The sequence below is a fragment of the Phoxinus phoxinus genome, assembly GCF_949152265.1.
Source record: "Phoxinus phoxinus genome assembly, chromosome: 1".
In the NCBI taxonomy this organism is placed as follows: Eukaryota; Metazoa; Chordata; class Actinopteri; order Cypriniformes; family Leuciscidae; genus Phoxinus; species Phoxinus phoxinus.
In genome coordinates this window covers 27012950-27039108 of record NC_136876.1, presented here as the reverse complement: position 1 = coordinate 27039108, position 26159 = coordinate 27012950, and the positions used below count along the sequence as shown (strand labels likewise).

The 26159-nt window shown below is 37.5% G+C and overlaps 3 protein-coding genes across 3 annotated transcripts; all 3 read left to right on the top strand.

The window, feature by feature from the left end:
- The first annotated feature begins 1605 nt into the window (after positions 1-1605).
- On the top strand, positions 1606-12191 carry tbc1d17 (TBC1 domain family, member 17). Its single transcript, XM_079625746.1, has 18 exons — positions 1606-1685; positions 2863-3002; positions 3640-3735; positions 3929-4006; positions 5274-5391; positions 5480-5666; positions 5761-5872; positions 5959-6129; positions 6211-6336; positions 6432-6535; positions 7284-7378; positions 7465-7581; positions 7677-7777; positions 7864-7963; positions 8079-8176; positions 10989-11105; positions 11214-11300; positions 11396-12191. The coding sequence occupies exons 2-18, from the start codon at positions 2904-2906 to the stop codon at positions 11579-11581; spliced, it is 1992 nt and encodes a 663-aa protein (XP_079481872.1). The 5' UTR covers positions 1606-1685; positions 2863-2903; the 3' UTR covers positions 11582-12191.
- A 3174-nt stretch (positions 12192-15365) lies between these two features.
- ccndx (cyclin Dx) lies at positions 15366-18227 on the top strand. Its single transcript, XM_079613144.1, has 4 exons — positions 15366-15721; positions 16865-17080; positions 17252-17572; positions 17656-18227. Exons 1-4 carry the CDS (start codon positions 15512-15514, stop codon positions 17794-17796), a joined length of 888 nt encoding a protein of 295 aa, XP_079469270.1. The 5' UTR covers positions 15366-15511; the 3' UTR covers positions 17797-18227.
- A 563-nt stretch (positions 18228-18790) lies between these two features.
- Positions 18791-25177, top strand: nucb1 (nucleobindin 1). Its single transcript, XM_079613132.1, has 13 exons — positions 18791-18926; positions 19236-19359; positions 19457-19564; positions 20523-20655; positions 20758-20861; positions 22174-22359; positions 22488-22578; positions 22658-22716; positions 22979-23071; positions 23659-23748; positions 23848-24021; positions 24204-24330; positions 24473-25177. The coding sequence occupies exons 2-13, from the start codon at positions 19246-19248 to the stop codon at positions 24559-24561; spliced, it is 1368 nt and encodes a 455-aa protein (XP_079469258.1). The 5' UTR covers positions 18791-18926; positions 19236-19245; the 3' UTR covers positions 24562-25177.
- Positions 25178-26159: the final 982 nt, after the last annotated feature.

Genomic DNA, 26159 nt, shown 5'->3' with positions numbered 1-26159 from the left:
ACGAAGGCTATACTCAAAGGACGCATAGGCTGCCTAATTTGAAGTCCGCGGCCTTCGAATGATGCAGCCTTCACATTCTATATGGGGAGGCTGCAGACCAGAGCCGGTAGATATAGGACCCAAACAGTTTTACGCCCCTGGCAGTTTTACGCCCCTGTTGTTCCTGATGCGTCCAGTAGGGAGATATACTGCGAAATAACATCATTAAATCGACGCTAACACATTAATAACCCGTCCATGGACTTGACAATTTTGTGTTTTTTGTTCATTTAAATATAAACGCTACAGTGTAGATCTGCACGGATTAAAATAGAAAAATAGATGCAGATATTCAGTCGGTGTTCACTCTCTTCACTCAGCCTACAAAAGACTTGTTTTTGTGAATTGAAAAATTAAAAATACACATAGTTGGATCAACTACGTGTTATGACAAGTAATGATATGACCTACTGCAGTTATAGGCCTATTTACCGTATGTTTTTATATGGAGACTAAGTGAAATATGTTGTTGTGAATTTATATAAAGTTACATTTAGATATTAACCATATTTAGACCATTAGACATACAGTACCGTGTAATCTTATGGACCCTCGATTTAATATCTGCTGTACTATTCTCTATTGGTCGTCATACAGCTACAAAACAGTGTCCTACATACGTGGTAAGATAAATTTAAGCCAGATCGTCCTGAACTTTTTGGTAAATTCTGGGCAAGTTTCATCTGCATAAAGACAGAACCATCCAATGTCAAAACCTTTAAACTCAAAGGTTTCTAAAACAAATAATATCCTTGAGTCTGTTGTAAAGAACCTTTCATTTTTTATTGACAAAATGTAATATTGTATTGATTTGTGTAGCCTAATTCAATCTCTTCTGATGTCCGTATACCCCCCTTTTTTTCTTTTTTTTCCCCCTCTTCTCACTGTTAATGTCTGTATCCTTTCATTTGCAATACAAAATAAATTAATTAATTAATTTAAAAAAAGATTAAAACATACCTCAATTCGTGTCGCTGTACAGTCTCCCCCTACTGGACGCATCAGGAACAACAGGGGCGTAAAACTGCCAGGGGCGTAAAACTGTTTGGGTCCATAGACATCATATAGATAGACGCCCTATCGACCGCTACTGCCTATTAGCGCGGTCGAGCCGTGGAGCCGCCATCTTAAACCGGTCACCCGCTCCACTCAGTGTAATCTGATTACAGGTGCAATGAGCTGTCAGCGCATTTAATTAATCATACCTCACTGAAGACCGAACTGATTTTCATGCGGGGTTTTTTTCTGCAAATGTCATTCATGTAGCTATGATACAGGACACATGGTTCGGCATATTTTAATATTCATAGTAGGCTTAACAGTAATATAATATTCTGATATAAGATATAAAGTGACCAGACGTCCAAAATCATAATATGTGATGTAGTATTTAAGGTATTTTATAAATCACACACTATAAATATGATAAAGAAGCAGAAACAGAGTTGCAGTAAAGTAAGATATTTTAATAAGTTGAAGAAACAATAATGATTTGTGACACACACACACACACTCTCTCTCTCTCTCTCTCTCTCTCTCTCTCTCTCTCTCTCTCTCTCTCTCTCTCTCTCTCTCTCTCTCTCTCTCTCACACACACACACACACGATTTGCGCATCGCCGACGCCGTCATGTGTGTATTACACAGGTAACTTAACGTTAACGTTATTAACGTTACATTGCTTCCTGATATCACATGCGCAAACACAAATAACCTATATGTATATATGTTTATACTACAGGGCCGTTGAATGCTTGTATCTGATAACCGAGAAGCTCTTGTAATTACTTTACCCCACCTCTCCATGCCGAGTGATGCAGTAAACACAGCCTAGCTAACGTTAGCTGGCTACGATTTCAGTACAGTAATATCAAAGATCCTTGCTCCTCCTCAATTATCTGGTAATATTCTATTCACAAAATACAACCAAACGTACGGTAATGTTAAAATTTACTTGTTAAAAGTAATCCCGGGCCCTATTTGCGCTGGTCCGCCGATTAGAACAGGAAAATGCTCCACAGTGCTCTGGAATCTAACTGCTGCTAAGCAACGAAACTAGGAGTACGACCGGTTTAAGATGGCGGCCGTATTTCTCGGTGCCCAGCGGCCAATAGGGCATCTAGTCTCTATATAATATCTATGCCTATATCTACCGGCTCCAGGTCTGCAGCCTCCCCATACTCTTCACATTTGGGACTTCACATTTGTCGAGGCTTCGAAACAATCCGACACCCGTCTCAACGGTGACACCTAGTGGTCAGGTGTTGATGAACAACCTTGACAACGAGCCATTAAAAAAAAAAAATTGTTATTGTATTTTTCTAATATGTGTGAAGCTTGTAACCTGTAGGCTCCTCACTGTGCATAATGTTATTTTTATGTATCTATCTATCGATCTTAATCTATCTATGTATCTATATATTAGGCTAATCTATCTATGCCTATCTATCTATTAACCTATCTATGTAAAAAGATAGGTTTCCAAGCCAATAGCTTGAGCATGAAAGGCAGAAAGTTTCACTGGCAATTTGTCAGTTTTATAATCACACATTATTCAAAAGGAAAGGCCCCCAAGTCGGTCACAATTTTTTTTAGGGAAATATATATATATATATATATATATATATATATATATATATATATAAACAAATTCATTTTGAGGGTATGCTATTATTTAAAGTAGATAAATCTAGAAAATCAAGGCCACCATTTCTAAGCGAATTTTTTATAACATATTTACGAATGTAGTGCACACGATTCTTCCATAGAAAATTAAATACCAACTGATCGCACAAATAAACAAGTGGCTCTCCTCTCACTGCAGCGCCAAAGATACGTCATGATTTCTGATACTCTGATTGGCTGATGAGGAGGTGGGCGGTGTCATCCAGAAAAAAAAACGGAAGTGCGATTGTTTTGGTCAACACAGTGGGAGGAATGGAGGCGAAGCAAGAGAGTCACAAGGTGAGTAGTGATAGTGTTTGTCAATAACCTCAAGTTAAAATCGACGATGTCACATGTGACATTATACTACCCAAAACTATATATACCGATTTGACCTTTTGACGCATCTATTGTGATGGTATAGGACAGTTTTCCACAGCTGGAGCTAGTTAGCGATAGCTCTGGCTGGTGACTGACTGACGCTGTTCAAGCCTGACTGTTTGTCACTGTCATCATGTCTTTATGATGGACTGATTTCAAATATCACTGTCGCCCATTGAGTAACACGTTCAGCAAGGCAAATGTTTTGAAGTACGTTACTGGTTAAACCAGTTAACTGGAGAGATATGCTCATTACGAAAAGCAATACCATAGATAACGTTAGCTGAATTGAAACTACCGCTTTCCCCCTGTGATTATTATCTGTTGCTGAAATACATAATTTGTAACACGCTGAATTATCAATCTATTTAAGTATATTAGGAAATGTACTCTATATTTTTTTGTGGTATCATGGGTGGGAAAGCCAACCATTTAAATTATTTAAATCTGTTTAGTGCTGTTGATCAGAACTAGGATCATAACATATTTGTTTCTATCTATAGCTTTTGTTGGCATTCCTACTGTAAAAGTGTGATTATATTATGTCATTCATCAGCTGATCTTTGAGAAGGAGGGAGTTTACCTCCACACCAATGCCAAGAGGAGCAATCATGACACAACCATCCCCGGCTTTATCCGGATAGTTGAGCGGGTATGTAACAGACAGTATTAGGATTATCAAATGTTATTATTAAACGCTTATTATATGTTTATATTTATTATTATATAATATATTATTTGTTGTTTTATATTAATAAATACGTTTGTCTTTAGGAATATCTATTAACAACATTTACAAAACCTAAGAGTATTTAAAGGCTGTTGTGATGGTTAAACTCTTATAGGATGGAGAGCCGGCACTTGAATGGAGTCCTGTTGAGGATGATGGGAGAAATGCTCCTGCTGTCTTCTACACCAAAAAGGTTGGTAAGAGAATGACTAGAGGAGGATGTAGAGGTCTTCAATTTGAATTTGAACTTGGCGACTGTTAAAAAGTGTGTTCTACATATGAATGTGGGTAGTACGAATGAAATGTGGATGTACTACATCTGCCATGTTACTGTCCTGTGGCCTCATGGGATATTAAAATATCTATCGAATGCGCACTTCAGAATATGACCGAAAGTAGTAGGTCATCCTTTTCTCCTACTGTTTTTCGAATATGAATGCATTTGGACATACTACTCTGTTGGCAGACTGTTTTTCACATATTATATAGTAGGGAAGTCAATTTCGATGCAGTGCCAGTTTGCTCTTCAAAGTTCAAAGATCACTTGTCACATAATCAGTTAAGGTCAATATTGACCAAAACATGGGGAATTTTTTTAATTCCATGCCTGGAAAAGTCATGGAAATAAAATCCTAAAGGTCATGTAAAACTGATGGAAATGAAAATGTTTTTGTCTTACTGTAGATATTTAAGTCTTTAAATCTCTATAAAAGTAAAATTGCCTTTAAGAATAACTGTTAAAGTCATGTATATTTTACCACGAAAGTGTAAAACCCTGAGAAATTATTTAAGTCCCCCTGTGGTGAAAATCAAGCTTTTAATGTTGTTTATATGTCTATGTGGTGTTTTTAATGTGCTATAGGACAAACCATGTAAGTGCATTAGTCAACACCATTGCTAAGTATTTTCTCCTTGAAACTGCGGTGAACCAAAGACCAAAAATGCAGGTTGAAAACGCTGGTGTTTCTGACATCACAAACTACCTTGTAACCAATCACGTCAATCGTGATCGTCAATGAGTGGATCTCAGCTGGTGTGAGTGAGTGAGTGGAGGCAGGGCTAATTTGCATATTCATAGGGCCAAGGGTGTACAGTTGCATTCTAGCTAATTTAAAGGGGTGGTGGATTATGATTTCACTTTTCTAACTTTAGTTAGTATGTACTGTTGCTGTTTGACCATAAACAACGTCTGCAAAGTTACAACGCTCAAAGCAAAGGAAGATATTTCTATAAGAAGATATATATAAAATCCATTTGAAAATATATTCAAATAGAAAAGTTATTTTAAAATGTAAAATTTCACAGTATTACTGTTCCTTTACAGTATTTTGAATAAAAAAAATGGTGAGAAAAAAAAAAACTGCCAAAAAAAAATCTGCCCAAACCTTTTCAATGGTATTCTATGCCACCTAAACCTCTGTTTCTCTCTTAATCTCTCATTACATTCTGTTTTTTGAAAGGATGGCGAAGGAGGGGAAGAGGAAACTAAGTTTGACCCAGGCTATGAGCCAGACTGGGCCGTCATCAGTAGAGTCAAGCCGGACAGACGGCAGGAACTTCCACCGGTCAGAGAAACAGGTACTGTGCTAAACTGGTACTTGTCCGATGATGTACACTTGCATTTTAAACATGCTTTCAAAAGTTGATGTCCTCCATCTTTTGGCAGGTCAGTGGGGCTCATTCTCTCTGCCCCTTTCGGAGCTGTACTCCCTTCGGCGGGCTCGCTTCTCTCTGGGAAGAAACTTCTTGGTGCTGACCAGCAGAGGGGGCGATCCTCTCCCACCCCTGCATTTCCGTCGAGGGGGCACTAGAGAGCTGCTAAAAGCCATGCAGCGTTACATCAGACTGGCCCCGTGAGTGGCATACTAATATATCTTTTTGCAACCAACCCTTTTTAATTTTAGTGCCTATGTATTTACATACTCATGTGACACATTCTGCTCTAAGGTCCCCGATGGATGGTAGGCTCTTCTTGGCATACCCACATGACTCTGGGGCCCTGTCGCAGTCGTTTGATGAGCTGCACCTATTTGATGATACCAGTGCAGACCTTGTGTCTGTAAGTCAAATTTATTGTATTTTTAGTGTGGCTAGAGCCATAAGCACGGTCCTGTAAACATGCCATCTGATTGGTTGTATCTACAGAGGTTCATTCAGGACCCTTATGCGACCACATTTGGGGGCTTCTCCAAAGTGACTAACTTCTTCCGGGGAACACTTAGACATCCAGAGTCGCCCCACAGTAACCGTTCACCTCAGGACGCCCATTTCCCACATTCAGCTGATGAGGAGCCAGGCTTTGAGCTCATTACCTGCGTGAGTCTCAGTGGATTCTGACTGTCTATCTATAAATGTTGATTTAGTGTGTAAACATGAAAAAAAATGATATTCCATCAGGGAGCGGAGCTCGGTCCCAGACCAGAGGTCAAAAGAGGAAAGCCTTTGGATGATTGGGATCAGTTTTTGGATCCAGAGGGCCGTGTCACAGATCCACAGAGGGTCAAAGAGCTAGTGTTTAGAGGGGTGTGTCTATGTTTCACTGATCTTTTCTTAATCCTGCTTAGATGCCACAAACCAATGGAGTTTCCATTGAATCAAAACGTTTCTGCTTTTTCTAGGGCATTGTTCCATCTCTCCGGAAGGAGGTATGGAAGTTCTTACTGGGATTCTACCCATGGAACAGCACAAGCAACGAGAGAGAGGACATCCTTAGGGTCAAAACGTAAGCTGAACATGTTTTGTTTTTTTGTCTCAACCCACAAAGATGTCCAAATTTACATTCTGTATTTGTTCTCTCAACCCAGTGTGAGCTATTTCCAGCTGTTGTGGTTTCCTGTGTCCTTTTTCTTTAGTATTCTCATGATCACTCTACCTAAGCTTAGCACAGGATATGCACACTGCTGCTCAAAAGTTTGGGGTTGGTAAGATTTAAAAAAAATGTTTTTGAAAGAAGGCTGTGCTCACTGCTCACAAGTTTACACATTGAACAATTTAATATAACTGTTTCCTATTTTAATATTTCAATATGTAATGTTGACAGCTGAATTTTCAGCATCATTACTCCAGTCTTCAGTGTCACATGGTCCTTCAGAAAATCATTCTAATATGATGATTTGCTGCTGAAGAAACATTTCTTATTATAAATGTTGACAACAGTCTTTCTGCTTACTATTTTTGTGGAAACTGATTTTTTTATTTTCAGAATAAAAAGACCAGCATTTATTAGATTTTTTTTGGTAACATAAATGTCTGCACTGTCACTTTTGATCAATTGAATGCATCTTTGCTTAATAAAAGTAACATTTCTTTAAAAAAAATCTTACTAACCCCAGTCATTTGAACAATGGTGTATATGCATATTATTACCACTTTGAACTTGTACCCTCTTTTCAAATCTTTCTAACAAAAATCAATGTAAATTATTCTATTAACTTTAATGAGATGTTTCCATTTGTTCTTTTCCTCTTCAGAGATGAATATTTCCGGATGAAGGTTCAGTGGAAATCAGTTAGTGAAGAGCAGGAGATGAGGAACTCTCTCTTCCGAGGATACCGTAGCCTCATAGGTACGTTCAGCTGTGTCATTAATCTTACAGCACGTTTAACTGGTGACTTTCTACATCTGATTGGCTCCTACTCTCTGATGTGACAGAACGAGATGTGAATCGAACAGACAGACACAATTCCTTTTTTTCTGGGAGCGACAACCCAGGGCTTACTCTGCTCAATGATGTACTGATGACGTACTGCATGTATAACTTTGATCTAGGTATGTGCAACTCACTTATGTCATTTTAATTCCACCTACCGACCACTAGAGGATGCTGCTATCTCACTTCATTACTCTCTCACTTTGCCCTGAAGGTTATGTCCAGGGGATGAGCGACCTTCTGTCTCCACTCCTCTTTGTTACCCAGAATGAGGTGGAGTCCTTCTGGTGTTTGACAGGCTTCATGGATCTACTGGTCAGTAAATACTCTTGTTTTTCATTTGTGTGTTATTCAATTCATATTCAATTCAATTCATGCATTAAGTCTTTCTCTGACTTTAGCACCAAAACTTTGAAGAGTCTCAGGAGGCCATGAAACAGCAGCTCCTTCAGCTCAGCCTCCTACTGAGGGCACTCGATCCAGAGCTGTGTGACTACCTGGGTAAATACAAACACACACTCTCAATAAATGTACAAAAAAAAAGTTTTTTTTTTTTTTTTTGGTGGATTCATGGGGGCATGATCTGTTTAATATTTGTTGTGGTTTTCTCTCCCAGACTCTCAGGACAGTGGTTCACTTTGTTTCTGTTTCCGATGGTTACTGATTTGGTTTAAGAGAGAATTCTCTTTTGAAGACATCTTGAGTCTTTGGGAGGTAAGATGAGATAAATTAGTTAATTGTATTTCTATGAATTATGTAATAATTGACATAAAAAAGTTATATTAAAGGTATAAAGGTGTTTTTCTACTGAGGTGTATGTTACACAATAAATCTTGTCCTGCACAAAAAACAACACCACATTATTAATGTTAAATTAGGGTAAAGTTGCTCTCTTGTAAACTCCGATGCTGTCACTGTCCAGGCTGTTAGGCTAGCGCAAGTCAACGGTATCTGCTAGCCTGCCATAAAAACAGTTTTACCCACTCCACAGTACACCAAAAGCAAATAAATTATAACGCCAGACTATCGATGTAAATGTCTTTTGAGAGAATAATGAGATGCAACAGTAATTTACATCGATAGTCTGGCGTTATAATTTATTTGCTTTTGGTGTACTGTGGAGTGGGTAAAACTGTTTTTAATTGTAAATTGTCATTTTAGACTTCTAATTCGTGACTGGTGTTTTGTTTTGCTCTATCCTCGGTGCTTCTACGTTGGTCATTACGTTCTGCGTCAAGGTCAAGTGTTACTCTTTCGCTGTGAATCGATGTAAATGCTCTTCACGGAATCTCGTTTTTGTAACTTTAATAAGGATTAATCTTTGTTTAATTTGTACAGTGAAGAATATATGCAGTGTTATTTTACATTCGTTTAAAATTTCTGTACCTGAGAAACTGTTACCTGAAAAATCTTAAAAGCACTGATTATTTTCATTTGTATCTTGTTCTATTGTATGTATTTATTTATTTATTTATTTGTATGATTGCTTGTAGTTTAATTATTTTTTATTTTTTTATTATTAATGACTGTTTACTTTGTTTTTTAATAATCTTTGATCATATCTAATCTTAGTAGTTTTAGCTAGTGAAATTAGAATCGAGAATTTTTAAATTTCACTGGTATCTAACATTTTTGGTGTCATAACCTTATTTATTACAATACAAGGATAAAATGCATGGGTCAAAAACAACAAAAAAAATACTATTTTATGTATTTATTACTTTGTGGTGGGGCCAGTGAAAATGGATTCCCAGCCCTACCTTTAATTATGTTCATATTCTACTATTTTTAGTAGGATCAAGTATTCTTTATTTATTCAGATAAATCAAGTATTGATTAAGATAGATTTTTTTTTTCATATAAATGTGAATGTAAAAACCAAAACACATTTTATCATAAGGCATTTTTAAAAATAAAAATACACGCACCACAAATAATCATCATAAATAATATGTTTAAATAATTAGAATTAATATATTTTAGCATATTAAAATGACTCCAATATATAAACCACAATACAGCATGTGAATATACATAGTTTTCTGTTTTCTCTAGTTGAAATTAGCTTAAAGGTGATTTACAATCACATATTTACATGCACAAAAGCGGCACTGTTTTGATTTCTAAATTTGATTTGCTATATTCAAATATTACATATTAAAGAGGGGACATTTTTGGACAGGGACACGTTTACTTACTGGAGTAGGATTTTTCTCCATCTCTGGTAAGATCACAATCATGATATGATGAGCGTTCATTAATTATTAGGGGTGCAACGGATTACAGTCAATCTGCGACGCCCGTTTCACACATACACATTCACTCTGCTGTTTTTTTTACATTTTAATTTAAAATGTTGCGATTTTTGTGAAGTACATGGTTAAATATTTTACCACTTGCTTGAGCAACTTAATATATAATCTATATAGAAGTAGCCTAATGCATTGAATAATATGTTGTTTAAATTGTGTTTAAACGTGAATACGTTTATTAAAGAGTGTATATGTGTAGCCTACAAAGAGAATCGCAATGCTGACAATTAAAAAAAAATAAAAGTTGCTGATAGCTTCTGGATTTGAAATACAAATAGTGAGTAAATGTGTTTGTTCGTGGTACAACCGTGGATCAGTTGTGCACTGCAAACGCAGTATATGTGAAAGCACTGTACCGCATATGCACTGCAACACGTACCCACGGTTCGGCACGTATGTGCTTCGCGGATTAAATGCTAAATTCAACCATAATAGAGTGAAAGTTTAGTATTTGGATGTGTTTTGTCTTGCCAATTTACACATCAAACGATTTTAAATGCAAAAGAAGAGGTGAAATCGGGACTGCAGAAAGGGAAAGAGAGAGAGAGAGGTGCGTTTCAGACAGCCCTTGAACACCGAATTGATTCCACTTTCGGTGTTTACTTGCGCTTGAACGGACACATACACACAAAATTATATCAAAATACCCGTCTCCGCAAGTATTCTCTCGGTTAAGTTATAAGTGATCAGTTGAGAAAGAAAGTGGATGTGTGTCAGTATATTCGGTCAGTGCATTCAGTCTTAAAGTGACAGCAGCCTAATATTCCTGCTGTTGTCGGTGTCATTAATTTTGATAAAATAAAAAATATGGCTTTAAGAAAGATGAACCTATATTTAATTTCTACAGTGAACAAATAGTGTTATAGTGAGGAGAGCAGTCAGGCAGAAAGTAATGACGACAGCTTGTAGGATAAGTGTGCCGCGTAAAGTGTGAGTACCAAGCAGCATCTCCTGGTGCTCCCTTGAGTGCCAGACAATACCTTAGTACAAATATTGTATATATCAATATTTTAAATGAGCTTTTAATGTGTAAGTATCATAAACTTTTGTTGATCATAGTTTTTGCTATAATTATGAAGCCTATGAACAAATCCTATTGGGTTTCTGTGGAGGGAACCAGTGTAATACTAACTTCCAGGTTGGCCTATAAAAATCCGTCATCACTGCAGCACTCTATAGTTAACAATAATGAGACTGCTTCCCATGTTTTGCAGGTCCTGTGGACTCGTCTGCCTTGTGAAAACTTCCACTTACTTATGGCCTGCTCCATTCTCGAGTCACAAAAAGGGGAGCTGATTGGTTCAAATCACGATTTTAACTCTATACTTAAGGTGTGTATGAAAGCATTTCAGCCCGTTGAGACGTAAAGCTGAATCAGGAAAATGACATATAGAGTAAGTTAGTTGGTTTATTCTAAATGTGTGTATGTGTGTTTACAGCACATTAATGAGCTGACCATGAAGCTGGATCTGCAGTCAATACTCTGTGGAGCGGAGGCTATTTATCTGCAGCTGGCACACTGCGCGGTGAGATGGGACAGATATGACTGCTGCTGAAATGCTATGAAAAATAACCATTGTCATGCATGCTACATAATGCTTACTAACTGCTCTGTTCTCAGGAGCTGCCTTCAAAGGTGCAAGAAGTTATTGGGCTGCGTGTCCCATCAAGCTCAGCAGAAGAGAGTCCCGACTCAGAGCCCAGAGAGACGGACACCCTTGTCGCTCATTCGGAGGCCAGAGGAGCCACTTCCTGCCAGCCGTTTAACGGGCAGACACCACAGCGCCCGCCTCCTACATACCCCTAATTCCAGAAGTGGATCGGCAGAAGGGGAACAAAGGATTTTAGCTGAAATATAATGATGAATATTCCAAAAATTTATGAAATATGGTGAATGTAATTCAGAGATTGAAATCTAGATCTGCAGCAACCTAATAAAAAGGAGATCAGCTGACTGTTTCAAACTTTACTTTCCTAAAATGGGCAGAGTATTTTCGAAATGCTGTTCAAAGTGATGTGTGAATGACTTTGAGCATTGCAGACAGTCACAGAACAGATAGAAATCTGCTTAGTGTGCCTATTATAGTCGCAGCTCATATTTTATCTGTTAATATTTATGCATTTATGAGCATTAGATATCTAATTGTTTGATCCACTACTTGCAGTCCCGAATTCCATGTTATTCCTTGTGTTGTATGATAATGTATATTTTTTCCTTTCTTAATGTTTTTTTTTTGTCTCCCTCACTCACTTTTCTTTCTTTACGGTTACACTCAGTTACAGAAGATAATGCTTTGCACTACCATTTTGCATGCAGTGTAGCAAGAGCTGTCATATTAGTTTTTAACATTACCCATTTTCATACAGCTAAAGCATCTATAATATAAAATAAAACATTGAAATTGAGTTCATGATATTTTGAGTTTGAAGTATTATTCTTTGCCAAATGCCCACTTTATTCTTATTCCTTGCCCCATTATATTGGTTCAATATAAAATAGATTAAAAACTAAATTAGATAAATAAATGGGTGGAAAAATCAACATCCTATATAGGCCTATATATATGTATATATACACAGTATATAAATAATACAATTGCCAAGAGATTTTTTTTTATCTTTATCATATATATATATTACATATATTTAAAATCTGTATTATTATGCATCTTAATACCAATGTTTATAACCCCTTAGGTTTTTACCCACCTATCACTTTCAGATTCTCACCCGAATAAGCGAATAGATTACACTTCATTATTTAGAGGATTACAACAGATCATCCAGTTTTAAAAAAAAGTCTTAAGAAAGAAATTAACTGATAGATAAGAACTTTGAGCCCTTGTATTTAGAATGAATTAATACAATAATTTATTAATAAACAAAAAACAAATTATTTTGTTAAGTTAGTAAACCAAAAAATCAATGTTTACAGTAAAACGATGAATTAATGAACCAGAAAATCTTTTATTTCATTCAGCATGTTTTTTTAAACCAGTTAATTTATGTCTGGCACTGAACGGCATAGCTCACCACCAGTGCCGTCGTCACACAAATAAACACATTCACACACTCCATCAGCAGGTGTCTGACTGGGGTTAAAAGATCAGGGTAAATGGGGTCACTGTTGCCCACTGTCCTACCAAATGAGCTGGAAAATGAGGGGTGGAGAACCACGCCTCCTTCTCGCCGTCCTGCTCACTGCTCTTTCTGCTGGTCGTCCTCCTCTTTTCTCTGTCTGTCTCTCTCTCGCCCTCCCTCCATTTTCCCACTGTGTTTGTTTGAATACAGCTGCAACATATGAATTTAGCATGCCACTTAAACAGCCCTGCGAGCTGCCACCCTTCTTTGTCTCGTACACAAACACACTTTTACTCCTGAGACTCATCTTGTCCCTTTTACGGCCAGCATGACCTCGCTTTATGGGGAACAGAAAAAAAGAGATTGCCTCATTCAAACTCAATCTGCTCAGAGTTAAGCTCTAGTTAGTTTTCAAGGACTAAAGCAGTTCAAGCAGCTATGGTGTCTGAGTGAAGTCACTCTTTGTACATTTGAGAACTTCATCGGTTTTTAGAGGGTTATTGTTGTGTGATTGTGCCAGTTTGGCCAATATCATTGGGCTGAGATATATTGGACTCCTGACGTTTCCACATTGTTCTGTCCTCTTTACTTTTCACACAAATTAAGGTGAATATGTTCTTGAGAAGTGAACTTGTGCTATTACTTTTCCAAATGTCTTGACTTTATAAAACAGCTAAATAAGTCATATTTAGGAATCTGAAAATGATTCTTTTTTTTAAACCCAAGGGGTAAGTTCATTTGACTTGGGTTCATGTATTACTCATGTTTAGAATACCTCAACTTTTGCCATTTGAAATGTTCAGCCACCTGTAGACACGATGACAAATCCAGTCCACTTAAACGTGTCCTGCTGTGACTGTGAGGGCCATCCAGGAGTCGAGCGCGAGCGTGTGAAGTGTGTGTGAGTGAGTGGGAGCAGAAGGCCAGGCACTGGTGTCTGACAGTGATTTGTAAAGAGAGACAATACGGCTCATTGACCTGCCGGCTCCACTGTCTGTTGCACATACCTCACCCAGCCCTCCCATGAGGACTCACCGCTCTTTAAACAGGACACCAGATTGCCACAGGCCCAGGGAGGGGCCGAGTGTGTGTGTGTGTGTGTGTGTGTGTGTGTGTGTGTGTGTGTGTGTGTGTGTGTGTGTGTGTGAGAGATGGAGAGACATAATGGGAGACGTTACTTTGACAATGAGATTCCACAGAGAACAGGGGGTGATTAGGTGGCACGTGAGCAAGTGTGACTTCAGTGCAACGAAAACAAAAGTTGTACACTCTCCAATTCTAGCCATCAGTCTCAGTCTCTGTCTTGCACTCCTGTATCCGATTTCAAAAAGCTTCTCCATCTGCTCTGAGCCTGATGTCATTTCAGACCTGGAAAATCAGGTGTTCTGGTTATCAGTTTCACGGTTTCTTTAGTTTTGAGTCTTCATTATTCATATTTGAGGCACTTCTGACAAATAGGGTACAATATAGGGCCTGAATCTCTTCAACCAGAGTTTCCCAAAATTGAGGTTTGCGAACCCATGGGGGTTTGTGAGTTGATGTAAGGTTAATAATTAATCGAATCAAATGTGCAGTTACATACAAAATCTGAAATATGTTGCTTTTTTTTAACCTGCATGTCATGTGACCAGCACCTGAGAACCGTGAACATGTGCATGCGTTGTTTAATTATTAAAATATTAAATGAAAATCTCAGAGGGTACTTCAAGTAAATATTTTAGGTCAAAGGGGGATTGCAGACAACAAGTTTTGGAATCCTATTGATATTATATAAGTTCTATTTTCTATTAACTTGTTTGCAAATTTTAACCCTGTTACCAAAATACTATTTTTAATTATGTAATATAATAATGTTATAAAATCATAAAGACACAATTTATAAAAAATAAAATACAAATAATTATTACTATAAGGTGGTTTGTAGTTATTGATAAACTTATATTTTCCATAAATAGGAAATAAGAAAGAAATTGTTTTATTATGGGTTTTATTAACCCCTAATGCTTAGGTTATGAGACACTTAAGACTGTACCATATTTGTGGCTTGAGAATTCTTTAAAAACCATGACCTTCAACAACTAGCAGGAGGTTTTAGAAGTCAAATACAACAAAGTTCATGAATTTCTGCATATCTTTATTCGATACGTAAATGTGTAAATGTAATCTTTATCTGATACCCTTCACTGTCACCAACATCGCGTCTTATTGTTATTCATTCCCATTGTCACAGCATGGTGATGACCTCTTTCTCTCCCCTCTCCCTATCGCTCTCTCTTTTCTTCGCTCACTGACGGTGACAAGCTGTTGCCGTGTCCCTCTGGGCGACTCCCTCTCTCTCTCTCTCTCTCCACCTGTTGATGCCATTGTTGCTCAGCCAGCATTGTGGTTGTTTAATTTTTTACTCCACTCATTTTACACACCCCTCTTTTATTCTTCACTTTATTCATCACCAGTCACCCTTTCACTCAGGGGATATATAAGCAGGCCGAAGAGAGAAGGCGGCTGAGAACAACGCGAGAAACAGACACTCACCAGCACACATTTAAACTTAAGCACTTTAAAGAGCAGTTGGCACTTACTCTTCAACTCGGGACCAAGACTGGTGAGACACACTTTGGACAACTTCAGTATTGGATCACAACTGCAGGCAGGAGTGATGTCGGTGTCTCTGTGGTGTGAGGAGGAAGAGGGCCAGGACAGGACTCAATCTTCAGTCCGAGCCCCATGGGACCCCAGCGCCTCTGGGCTGAGGGTTATTCAGAGACTTCTGCAGTCAGAGGAGAGATACCTGCCGTCTCCTCTCTACACCTCTCTCATCCAGAGAGAACCACAGCGCAGAGAGGAATTGGCCAAGTGGACCATGGAGGTAGTTCTTGCATGCTAAATACCAAAATCCAGTTCTAAAAACAACACTAGAAAAGGTTCTATATAGAACCTAAAGGGTTCTGTCAGGCGCTTCATATATTGAGCCTTTTAGGGGGTTCATATGATGGGATCATGTTGTGGATTTAGTTTTAATTCATGTTAAAACTGGTAAACATGAAAGCATTATGCAATCATTTAAGATATTTCTCCTTATATAGAACCTTTTTGGCATAAAGTTTTTTTTTAAATTGAGTCAAGAACTCTTTTTTTTTTTTTTTTACTAAGTGTGTATTTAATACCAGTCATTTATATTCTAAGCACTTTTCACAAGAATGGTACAAAAGAGGGTCAGAAGCTCCAGGGTTTTCTAAATTGTGGTAAGGGTTAGGTGAGTAAATTAAGCTAATAATTAAATAACCAAAATAACTAAAATAAACCATTTAAAATAAAAACAATCAAAATAAAATACTTGTGAAACACATGCCAAGTGGAACATGAAGGTAGATTTGGGGTTTTATGAAGATCTGTAAACTATTTAAAATGGTTTGAAATATTTTTAAATATATATATTACACTCTAAAAAATGCTGGGTTGTTTCAACCCAATTGTGGGTCAAATATGGACAAACCCAGCCGTTGGGTTAAATTTTTACATTACATTTTTAACCCAACGTTTGGGGTTTGTCCATATTTGACCCAAAATTGGGTTGAAACAATCCAGCATTTTTGAATTAAGGGGATGGCTCACAACAAATAACTCAAAAAATATATTTTTAATAATGTTTCAAATGTTTTAGTCCAAATAATAAAAAAATCTCTGTGGGCCAAAACCACATTTAGACCCTATAGTGATATGGGCAAAAAACCCAGCAACAATTTTAGAAATATCTAAATATCTGTATGACAGTCATACAGGTTTGAAACGACATGCGTAAATGATGATATAATTATTTTTTTTTGTGTGATTCATCCCTTTAAGAAGAAATTATTTAGTTCTTCAGATCAAAATGAATGATACTAACAATAATGACAGGGACAAAGTTCTACAGTCCAAAATGTTTTTTCAAGTCCGGGACCTGTTTGCTATGACTGAGGGGTTTTTATGTTGCTGTTGTTGTTTAAATCATCCATCCCTCTTTTAATAGGTGTGCTGTGAGTGTGACTGCGATGAGTCTGTATTTCCTCTGGCTGTCTCCCTGTTGGATCGATATCTGTCGGCCACTCTATCTCTGCCCGTCTCTCCATCCTGTCTGGCTGCAGCGTGTGTCCTGGTGGCCTCAAAACTGACAGAAAGTGACACAGTTAGTGCAGATACCCTCTGTGCAGCAGCAGAGTATGACTTTCTCTTATCAAATCTGCGGGTGAGTGTCTTCACCATTTTAAACTTTTTTTAAACATTTTAAACCAAAAGTCACTAATGCTCAATATTATGCACAATATGTCTCTAAAAGTATGAAAGAACAAAATAAAAAAAATAAATACTATATATAAAGAGAGAGACAGTATAAGTCAGTACATGCTTATTCCATCAGGAAATGGAGCGTGTTGTCCTGGCGACTTTGCGATGGGATGTGGCAGCAGTGACCCCTCAGGACTTTATCCCACACTTCCTGCGCACTCTCGGGGAACTCAATAATGGCGACGTGCGTACAGGAGACTTTCTCGCAACGCTGCGGCGCCACAGCGATACACTTGTTGCCATGTGTGTGTGTGACTCGCGTTTTCTGGGAACACCTCCCTCACTGGTTGCTGCGGCTGCACTGAACTCTGCTCTTCGGGGTTTAAGGGCCAACAGTCCGGGAGAGTTTAGTGTCATGACCTCTGCCCTGGCCACACTCTGTCAGACTGATGTGGTAAGCAGAGATTGATGTGCTCTGCTTGTGTTGGTATGTGTCTCTCTGTGACTGTTGTTGACTGTCTGCGCTTCTGCCAACAGGTGGTGCTGCAGTGCTGCACTGAGCTGATAGAAGGAGCTCTCAGGGAGAGACTGAGAAACGGAGCACAGCAAGAGAAAGATGCTGATAGTGAAGACGAAAGAGCCAGCACCCCCACAGACCTAAGAGAAATAGACTTTTAATACAGGGTTCATTTATGAGTCATATTTATTGCGTCTCACTTCTATCTATCAGTAAAACTGATTTAAACATAATGTGACATTTAGCCTATATCTATTATTTTGTAACTTCTGAAGTGATCTAATTTATAATGATTTTTCTTATTTATTTATTTTAGGGATTAAGATTTACTTGTGCCATATTTATTACTTAGGCTATATTGCCATAACTGTAATTTTGACTTTTTATGTATTTCAGGTTTATCCTTTTCACTTTATGTATTACACTTCTACATGTTATAGTTGATTTATCATATTATTTATTGTGTGCACATTTTTATATTTAATTTATTTTGTTTGTCAGTGTTTCAGCCTGTGTGTAATCAAAGTGCTGGATAAAAATGTATATCTATTTTTCGAAATAAAGTTTTTGAAATAAAGTGTCTATGTTTCCCAACACTGGTGCATTTCTCAAAGTCCATTTAATTAACATGGAAGATGAGAAGAAAGAAACAAAGAAATAACCATGGTGCAAGATATTGGTCCTTGCTCTTTTAGAAAGTTACTGGCAATAATAATATAATATACACTATTATAGTAATATTATAGCCTACACTATTGTTGTTATTAGTTATAAATAAAAACAATATAAGTAAATTCTCAAAAATAGAAATAACTTTTTTTTCTAATTATTAATATTTTATTTTTCAAACGAATAACAGTTGATTTGTTACGCGATACTTACATTACTGTAGGCCTAATAATTTCCCGAAAGGTTTGAATTGGCCTTTTTGGTAAATTGGCTTAATGGAATTCTAGAAAAATGTAACGTTATTGCATTTATAATTTTAATAACAAACGGTGTTACAGGTACGGCGAATTCCTGTTTGCACCTTTTTTAGTCTATGGTTTGCACTTTTTTACAGTATGTTTGCACTCTTATATAGCCAACTGTCTATGGTTTGCACTTTTTTACAGTATGTTTGCACTCTTATATAGCCAACTGTCTATGGTTTGCACGCAAGAAGCGTCGCGTTTGGATTGCGTCATAACCCATAGCCGCAGTTTTTAACTGTTAGCAGTGCTGAGTAATTTGTTGGCGTCACATAGCATAGGTTGGTTCACTCACCGCGGAAACAGGATCTGACCCTGTGGTAAGAGAACTCGCTGTTTATTTGGTATAGACTAAATAGGACCAAACGACACTATACCGCTGTAGATATCTTTTCGCAAGTTGCATCTCTGTTGTCAAACGTATTCAGTGTGTTTTCGCGAACTGCCATACGTAACGTTACTTCCTTTATTTGGCTATTCTCTCATGATCGATGTGTACTTAAACATGTGTGCTTAAAGGAGACAGTTCTCGCAACAAAAATATAAACTAACGATTATTCAGTGTCGATGTGTTCCTTTAGGGTGAAAGTAAAGGCTGCCTAATAAATGTACATCTGTGCATTTTAAAGATATCCAAGGATGACAGGCGGGTTTAAAGGGTTGATTCTTCTGTCTCTCTGTCTGGTGGTGTGGACAGTGCCAATAGATCGCAAACAAGACCCCCCTCAGGAGGAGAAACCAGAAGAGAATGCGGTGAGACTGGTCTCGGATCAAGAGCATGTCACGTGCGTTTAAAATTTAGTTCAGTATTTTCACGGACTCTTGTTTATTCTGTATGTGTATGTTTCAGGACACTGGTCTGTACTATGACCGTTACCTCAGAGAGGTAATTGAGGTGTTGGAAACAGACCCTCACTTCAGAGAAAAACTCCAGTCGGCCAACACAGAAGACATTAAGGTATGTCATGCATCTTCTCCATAGAGTTATAAATATAACTCAAGATAGATTTACCATGAGCATAGATATTTAGGCAATATCATAGATATCAACTTTGACTTCTGTTCTGTAGAAGTAAAGTTCAAACTAGTTGAACTCTGTACACTCACAACCAACTTCTGTTGGTTAATATTTTCTATATATTTTATTTTAGCTTAATAGCTTAACCCTATATTGTATTTTATTTATTTTTAATGTATTGTACTTTTATTATACAAGTTTAAATGGACAGTTCACCCAAAAATAATTTACTTGCACTCAAATTGTTCCAATCCTGTATGATTGGATAAGAAGATATTTTGAAAAATGTCAGTAACCAAACAGTTGAATGGCCCCATTGACTTTTTTTTCATACAATGGAAACCAAGGACCATCAACTGTCTTATTACCCACATTCTTCAAAATATTTTCTTATGTGTTCAGCAAAAGAAAGAAATTCATACAGGTTTGAAACAACTTGAGGGTGAGTAAATGATGACCGAATTTAAATTGTTGGTTGAACTATTCCTTAAAGTCCAATCCAACTCAACTTTATTTGTAAAGCACATTTAAAACAACCAAGGTTGACCAAAGTGCTGGACATTGACTTGATTTCGGACAGATTATAAACACGAGTAACAAAAAGTCATTTAATTTTTTTTCATTTAAAAGTCGGTCATTTAAAAAAAAAATATGCCATTTGAAATGTGTAGGTCGTCATTACCTCATAAATAGTACACAACCTTGTAACTTGTATTTTTCTTAGATTTTCATACTTTTTTTACTTGCTACAAATGTAAGTTTGTGATGATGTGATTCATCTCAGCACTGAAAAATCCCTCTGGAAAAAATGAATGGGGAGAATACCAATGTTGCTGAAAATGTGTTGCACTCTGTTACCTTTGTGCTTTGAAGTTTTATAATTTCGTCTGTCTTTTAGAACGGACGCCTCAGTAAGGAGTTGGATTTGGTGGGCCATCATGTGAGGACTCGACTGGATGAGCTGAAGAGGCAAGAGGTCTCGCGTCTCAGGATGTTGCTGAAGGCAAAATTGGACAGCACCAATGCGCAGAGTATGTTTATGTATTACTACTCAAGTGATGCTGATGAGCAAAGAAATCTGTTGATGTGACTCCCACGCTTATGTACACACAACTATGTTATTGTGATTGCAGGTGTTCAGATGGATCATGCCTCTTTGTTGAAGCAGTTTGAACATCTGGATCCTCATAATCAGAACACATTTGAGCCCAAAGACCTGGAGCTGCTTATCACCACAGTAATGCCCATTACTTAACACCATAATGTGAAACTGCAAAAGAACATTATGCTACAGTTGCACAGATAACAGACCCATTTGCCTCAAATTAATATTCCACAGTAAATTTGCAAAGCCCTTACAAATTACATAAATTAAATCTGTAAAATAAAATTAGAACAGAATAATACATCATTTAATTTAAACACAAATACCGTATTATTGTTCCAAATATAAGATTACCCTGATTATAAGACCCCCCTTCTTTTTCAAGATGTATCTGTTTGATAAAGAAATTGCTTTTATTTGAAAAAAATAGTCATACTACATGTTACGTATTTAAATGTTTGTATTGAAAGTATGGTAAATACTGGTAAAATGAGCTAATGATCACATTTAAAAATAAACACTTTTTGGCATACCATAAAAATAACCTGTAGCCCATCTGAATTATATAACAATTAGGCTATCCATCTCATAGTGAAAACCATTAGCCTACCAAAATTTTATTCAGAGTAGAAGTGAAATCTTATTGTAGTTCTGAAATCTGGGTACCATTTCACATTTTAAAATCGCATACTGGGGAAGTTTGGTCCTGTCACTGAGGCACACAAACATGAGTCAAGCTTTTCTTAGAGTGTTTGTGTTTTTAAGACTATTTTTACACTCGTGATCTTCTAGCACTACACTCTGACACACCGCATTTCTTGGCACACTCATTTTGTGTATATTTGGCGCCACCTATTGTTGCGGGTGTATTATTAACATGCAAATGCATTCAGAATTATTAAACACACCAAAAATAAAAAACATTCTGAATGTGTGGAAACTCAGTGATCTGAAGGCGGGTCGATGTTATCAGTGAACCGTTCCTCTGTCAGAACAAGCAATCATGTCTATGTTTGTAGCGTCTGATGATCATGTGTACATAAACACCACTGATCCTCTCAAACTTCTCTAAAATATGCTTCTTCGGTGAGCATCCATTATAAAACACTCACAGTACATTAATTTTGACAACTACGCGAATATATGCAGTTCATGCAAAAAATACATTGTTATAGTGATATGCCTAGTCGCCTAATCGTCTTTACCTTCATTACAATCGTCATCCATCAACATTTTTAGCGACACTGGTTTTCTATATCCAACTGAAAGATATATCCTATGTCCATGAAGCGGTTGGCTGTTTTGAGCCGCCGTTCAGTCTGTAGTTCACACAGCGAGATGGGAAACTGCTTGGGCTGCTCCGAAACAAAAACCTAAAATGGAGGGGGAGCTCAGCTTACCTGTCTATGGAATCATACGCATTTGATTTGTGCTTATTTGTCAGGCCACTAAAGATCTTGAGAATTACGATGCAGAGCGCCATGAGGAGTTCAAGCGCTACGAGATGCTGAAAGAACATGAGAGGAGGGAGTACCTGAAGGGTTTGGACCAGGAGAAGAGGGAGAAGGAGGAGAAGCGAATCGAAGAGCTGAAAGAAAAGCACCGGAAACATCCGAAAGTTAACGCTCCGGTGAGAGGGATGAAGAATGGGAGATGTATGGATAGATAGACTGAGAAGAGTTGGATCTGTTTCTGCTTACTTCACATTTGCTGTTAGTAAAGCCTTCTTCTTTTATTCTTTTCTCACCATCCATTCAGGGTAGCGTGGATCAGTTACGGGAGGTCTGGGAAGAGACAGATGGGCTGGATCCACAGGAGTTCAATCCCAAGACTTTCTTTAAGCTCCACGGTTGGTTTTGTTGCCCTCAGTTAGACCATAAGCAGCCGTTTTGCAGGCAAAATTAATTGAATTGCTTTTTCTCTCCTAGATTCAAATGGCGACGGTGTGTTGGATGAGCAAGAGCTGGAGGCCCTCTTCGCAAAAGAGGTAATGTTTGACATTTGAGGTTGGTGAGTCATGACAGTCTGTTATTGACAGTGACAGAAGCCTCTTTTATGCTGTAATCGAGTCGGCGGGTAAGGCTCTAGTGGCTGTCCTGAGTAAAACATCCTCAGCATGGGAATCCATGATGACATTTTTTTGATAAAGCCATAAAAGCGTAACAAGCAAATATCAATCATTGAAAAAGTGCAAGTGGCTATTATCTCTTCAATGTGTTCATCTTTTCTTTTCTTTTTTGCTGTCTTAGCTGGAGAAAGTGTATGATCCCAAGAATGAAGAGGATGACATGATGGAGATGGAGGAGGAAAGGCTGAGGATGCGAGAACATGTCATGCAAAACGTAAAATATTCACTTTCTTTCTCAATCACTCTTGTTGAGTGTGTTTGCATGTACAACAAAACACTGAAAACTACCAAATTCAGCCATAAAAGCCTTAACGATGTGTAAACTTATTTGGAAATTTGATACATTTATTTGTTTAAAATGTAAACATTGAATTAGCTGCCAAGATGTCAGTGCAAAATTGATAATCTGCAAAAATGTGTACCTGCTCTTTGTGTTTAAACTATTTGTATATTTTATCAGATTAAAGAAACACTGTTCAGAATTGCTTTATAGGTTGACAGTTTAAGCATAACTGGTGTAATAGTATGTATGTAAATGCAGTCATTCTCTGTCTTTGCCTTTATCGGCCATTCCCAGACTCTCCTTCAGCCTTTTAACACTTTCCCAATGTGTGGAGCAGCAGTGACTCCATCTGTTCTGTTCCTTCAGGGTGCATGAGATGAAGAAATAGTCATTCTTTTATCTGGCTTAAAATACTCCCTGTCCTAATGTCTTATTTTTTAATTAGTCTCTTCAGTTGGCTTTTAAATACCTGACTATAACTTATTTTTTTCCTCTCTCACTGCTTCCTCACACTGCAGGTAGATATCAATCATGATAGGCTGGTCAGCCTGGAAGAGTTCCTCAAATCTACAGAGAAGAAAGAGTTTAAAGACCAAAGGGAATGGGAGGTTAGAGCCAGATTTAGATGTATGTCTGGATGCATTTTTACATGGTAGTGTTTTGTGCTAACTCATTATCTTTCTACACTCTTTATGACTCAATTTAAGACACTGGATGATACAAAGCCAGTGTACACAGAAGAGGAGCTGCTGCGCTTTGAGGTAGAACTTCGGGATAAGGAGGTGGAGCTTGGCAGAAGGGCAGAGAAATTACAACAGGAGCAGGAACTTCTCAAAGAGAGAAGCAAAGCTCTAGAAGCACAGAAACGAGAATATCAGCAGGTAGGTAGTAATTTAAGTTCATATTGTTACATTTCTTGGGGGTTTTTGTATGCGTTTGTGTAAAAATCGTTTGTTTTAATGAATTTGAATACGTTTACAACATCTGTACTGCATATTATTGTATTTTTTGGCATATTTTTTTGGATGCCAGAGAATTGAGAGCTTGTTTTACTTCTAATCAGGCAGTAATGGAGATGTCACAAAAACAAAAGGAGCAACAGGCAGTGAATAGACAGCCTCCCTTGGGTCCTAATGGAGAGCTCCAGTTTCAAAAAGAGATGCATAAACTAGCAAATGAAGACAGTCAAGGTAAGAAGAATGAAATTAATAGTCCATGATTCAGCCTTTCTTTGGTTATAACCTTAATTAAAAAAATAAAATAAACTGATTATATTAACCCTTTCATGGTAAATGTTTCATCGCAGTAAACATTGGCTGTTTTGTCTTTTAGTGGTGAAAGTCCCAGTCGATCAGAATGGAGATGTTAAGAATAACCTGCCAGCTGAGCCACCACAGAATCTGCCTCAGCACACCTCCTAACATACACACACACACGCATGCACGCACACACCTAACTGATTTAAACTTATCTAGAACTTGCCTTTCAATTGTACATTGCACATACACATACAAACCTACTGGTTTATCCTAATCTGTAACTTGGCATAACATGACCAGACCAACAAGACCAACTCTTCAAATACTTACTAATGGTGTTTTCTGTTTCATCCTCAACCAAATATGCTCAAATCCCTAATACATTGGCATCATAGAGCGTGTGCATGTTCCCTTCTAAAGAATGGTATATTACTATTGGATGTGTGGTTTAGTTTGGTGGTAGGCAGGGGTTTTTTCTCCTTAAATATTGTTACGGTTGCCCTGTTTTCAAAGTTTACAGCCTTGTTTGCTTTTGGTATCTTTCTAGACTCTTTAGAAAAAATTGGTTCTTTTCTGTGGCTCACATTATGTCAGTAAAACAAGGCTTTCTGATATTATGGTTTCTTACAGACTGAGACGAGCGCAGACCTGTAAACCAAACATATTAAGAGACAGCAATGTGCAATTCATCTGCATTTGTGTTAATGTAATATAAAATCCGAATTATTTTATGACAGTGTTTTATTTCTTTCATTTAATAAAGATTGATTAAAAAATATGCTACTGCTGTCAGATTTTAAATCCTGCAATCTATTGCAAAGAAAATTGGGTTTTCTTAAAGGGATAGTTCAGCCAAAAATGAAAATTCTGTTTTACTCACACGAACATGTATGACTTTCAATCTTTTGTCAAACACGCACACACAAATATATTTTGAACAAATTTAATAGTTAAACAAGATTGGTCCCTTATTGACTTTCACTGTATAGACAAAAAAACATGGGGACATTTTTCAAAATGGTTTGTATTGACATCATAAGGGTGAGTAAATGAGAGAATTGTAATTTTTGGGGGGTAAATTAACTCTTTAACGCAACAGATAATTCGAGAATGTAGTGTTGTGCGTTGTGCTGTCCTTTATATCATGTTTAGATCACTGTGATCTGCATCAAACACCATCAAAATTATCCATAGGATGACTCGACCCATATGTTTCTAAACTGAAACCGTCCAAACTTCAGTTTCAGCTGTTCTGCATTTCTCCTCCAGTAAATCAATTTGCGCCTCTTGTTGTGACATCGGCATTGTTCTGAAGTATTCACTGATCTGCGTTGAATGTCGTTTGCTCGCACTTCTTGCCACATGGCACATACTTGCTGTAAAATTCCTTTCCAATTCTGTCAGACACTCTCTCTCTAACCCCTGTGACCTCGTTGCTCCGCCTCTTCTGCTGCAGCTGTCACCTTTCAGTTACACAGACATAGACATGTAAATAATGTCCTTCCACTCAAACATCACTACGGCGCTCTGAAACTTAAGTGCTGTCCACAAATTGAAACTGTTCTCTTGTTTACTTAAGGGTTTTTGCGCCAAGATATATATTTAAAGAGATAGGTCAGCCAAAAAATAACATTTCCTCGTTTATTCTCTGTCATGTTGTTCCAGACCTGTATGACTTTGTTACAACATAAAGATGCTGGTAACACTTTTTTTTAATAAGGTTCCATTTGTAATCATTAGTTAGGTTAACTACATAAATT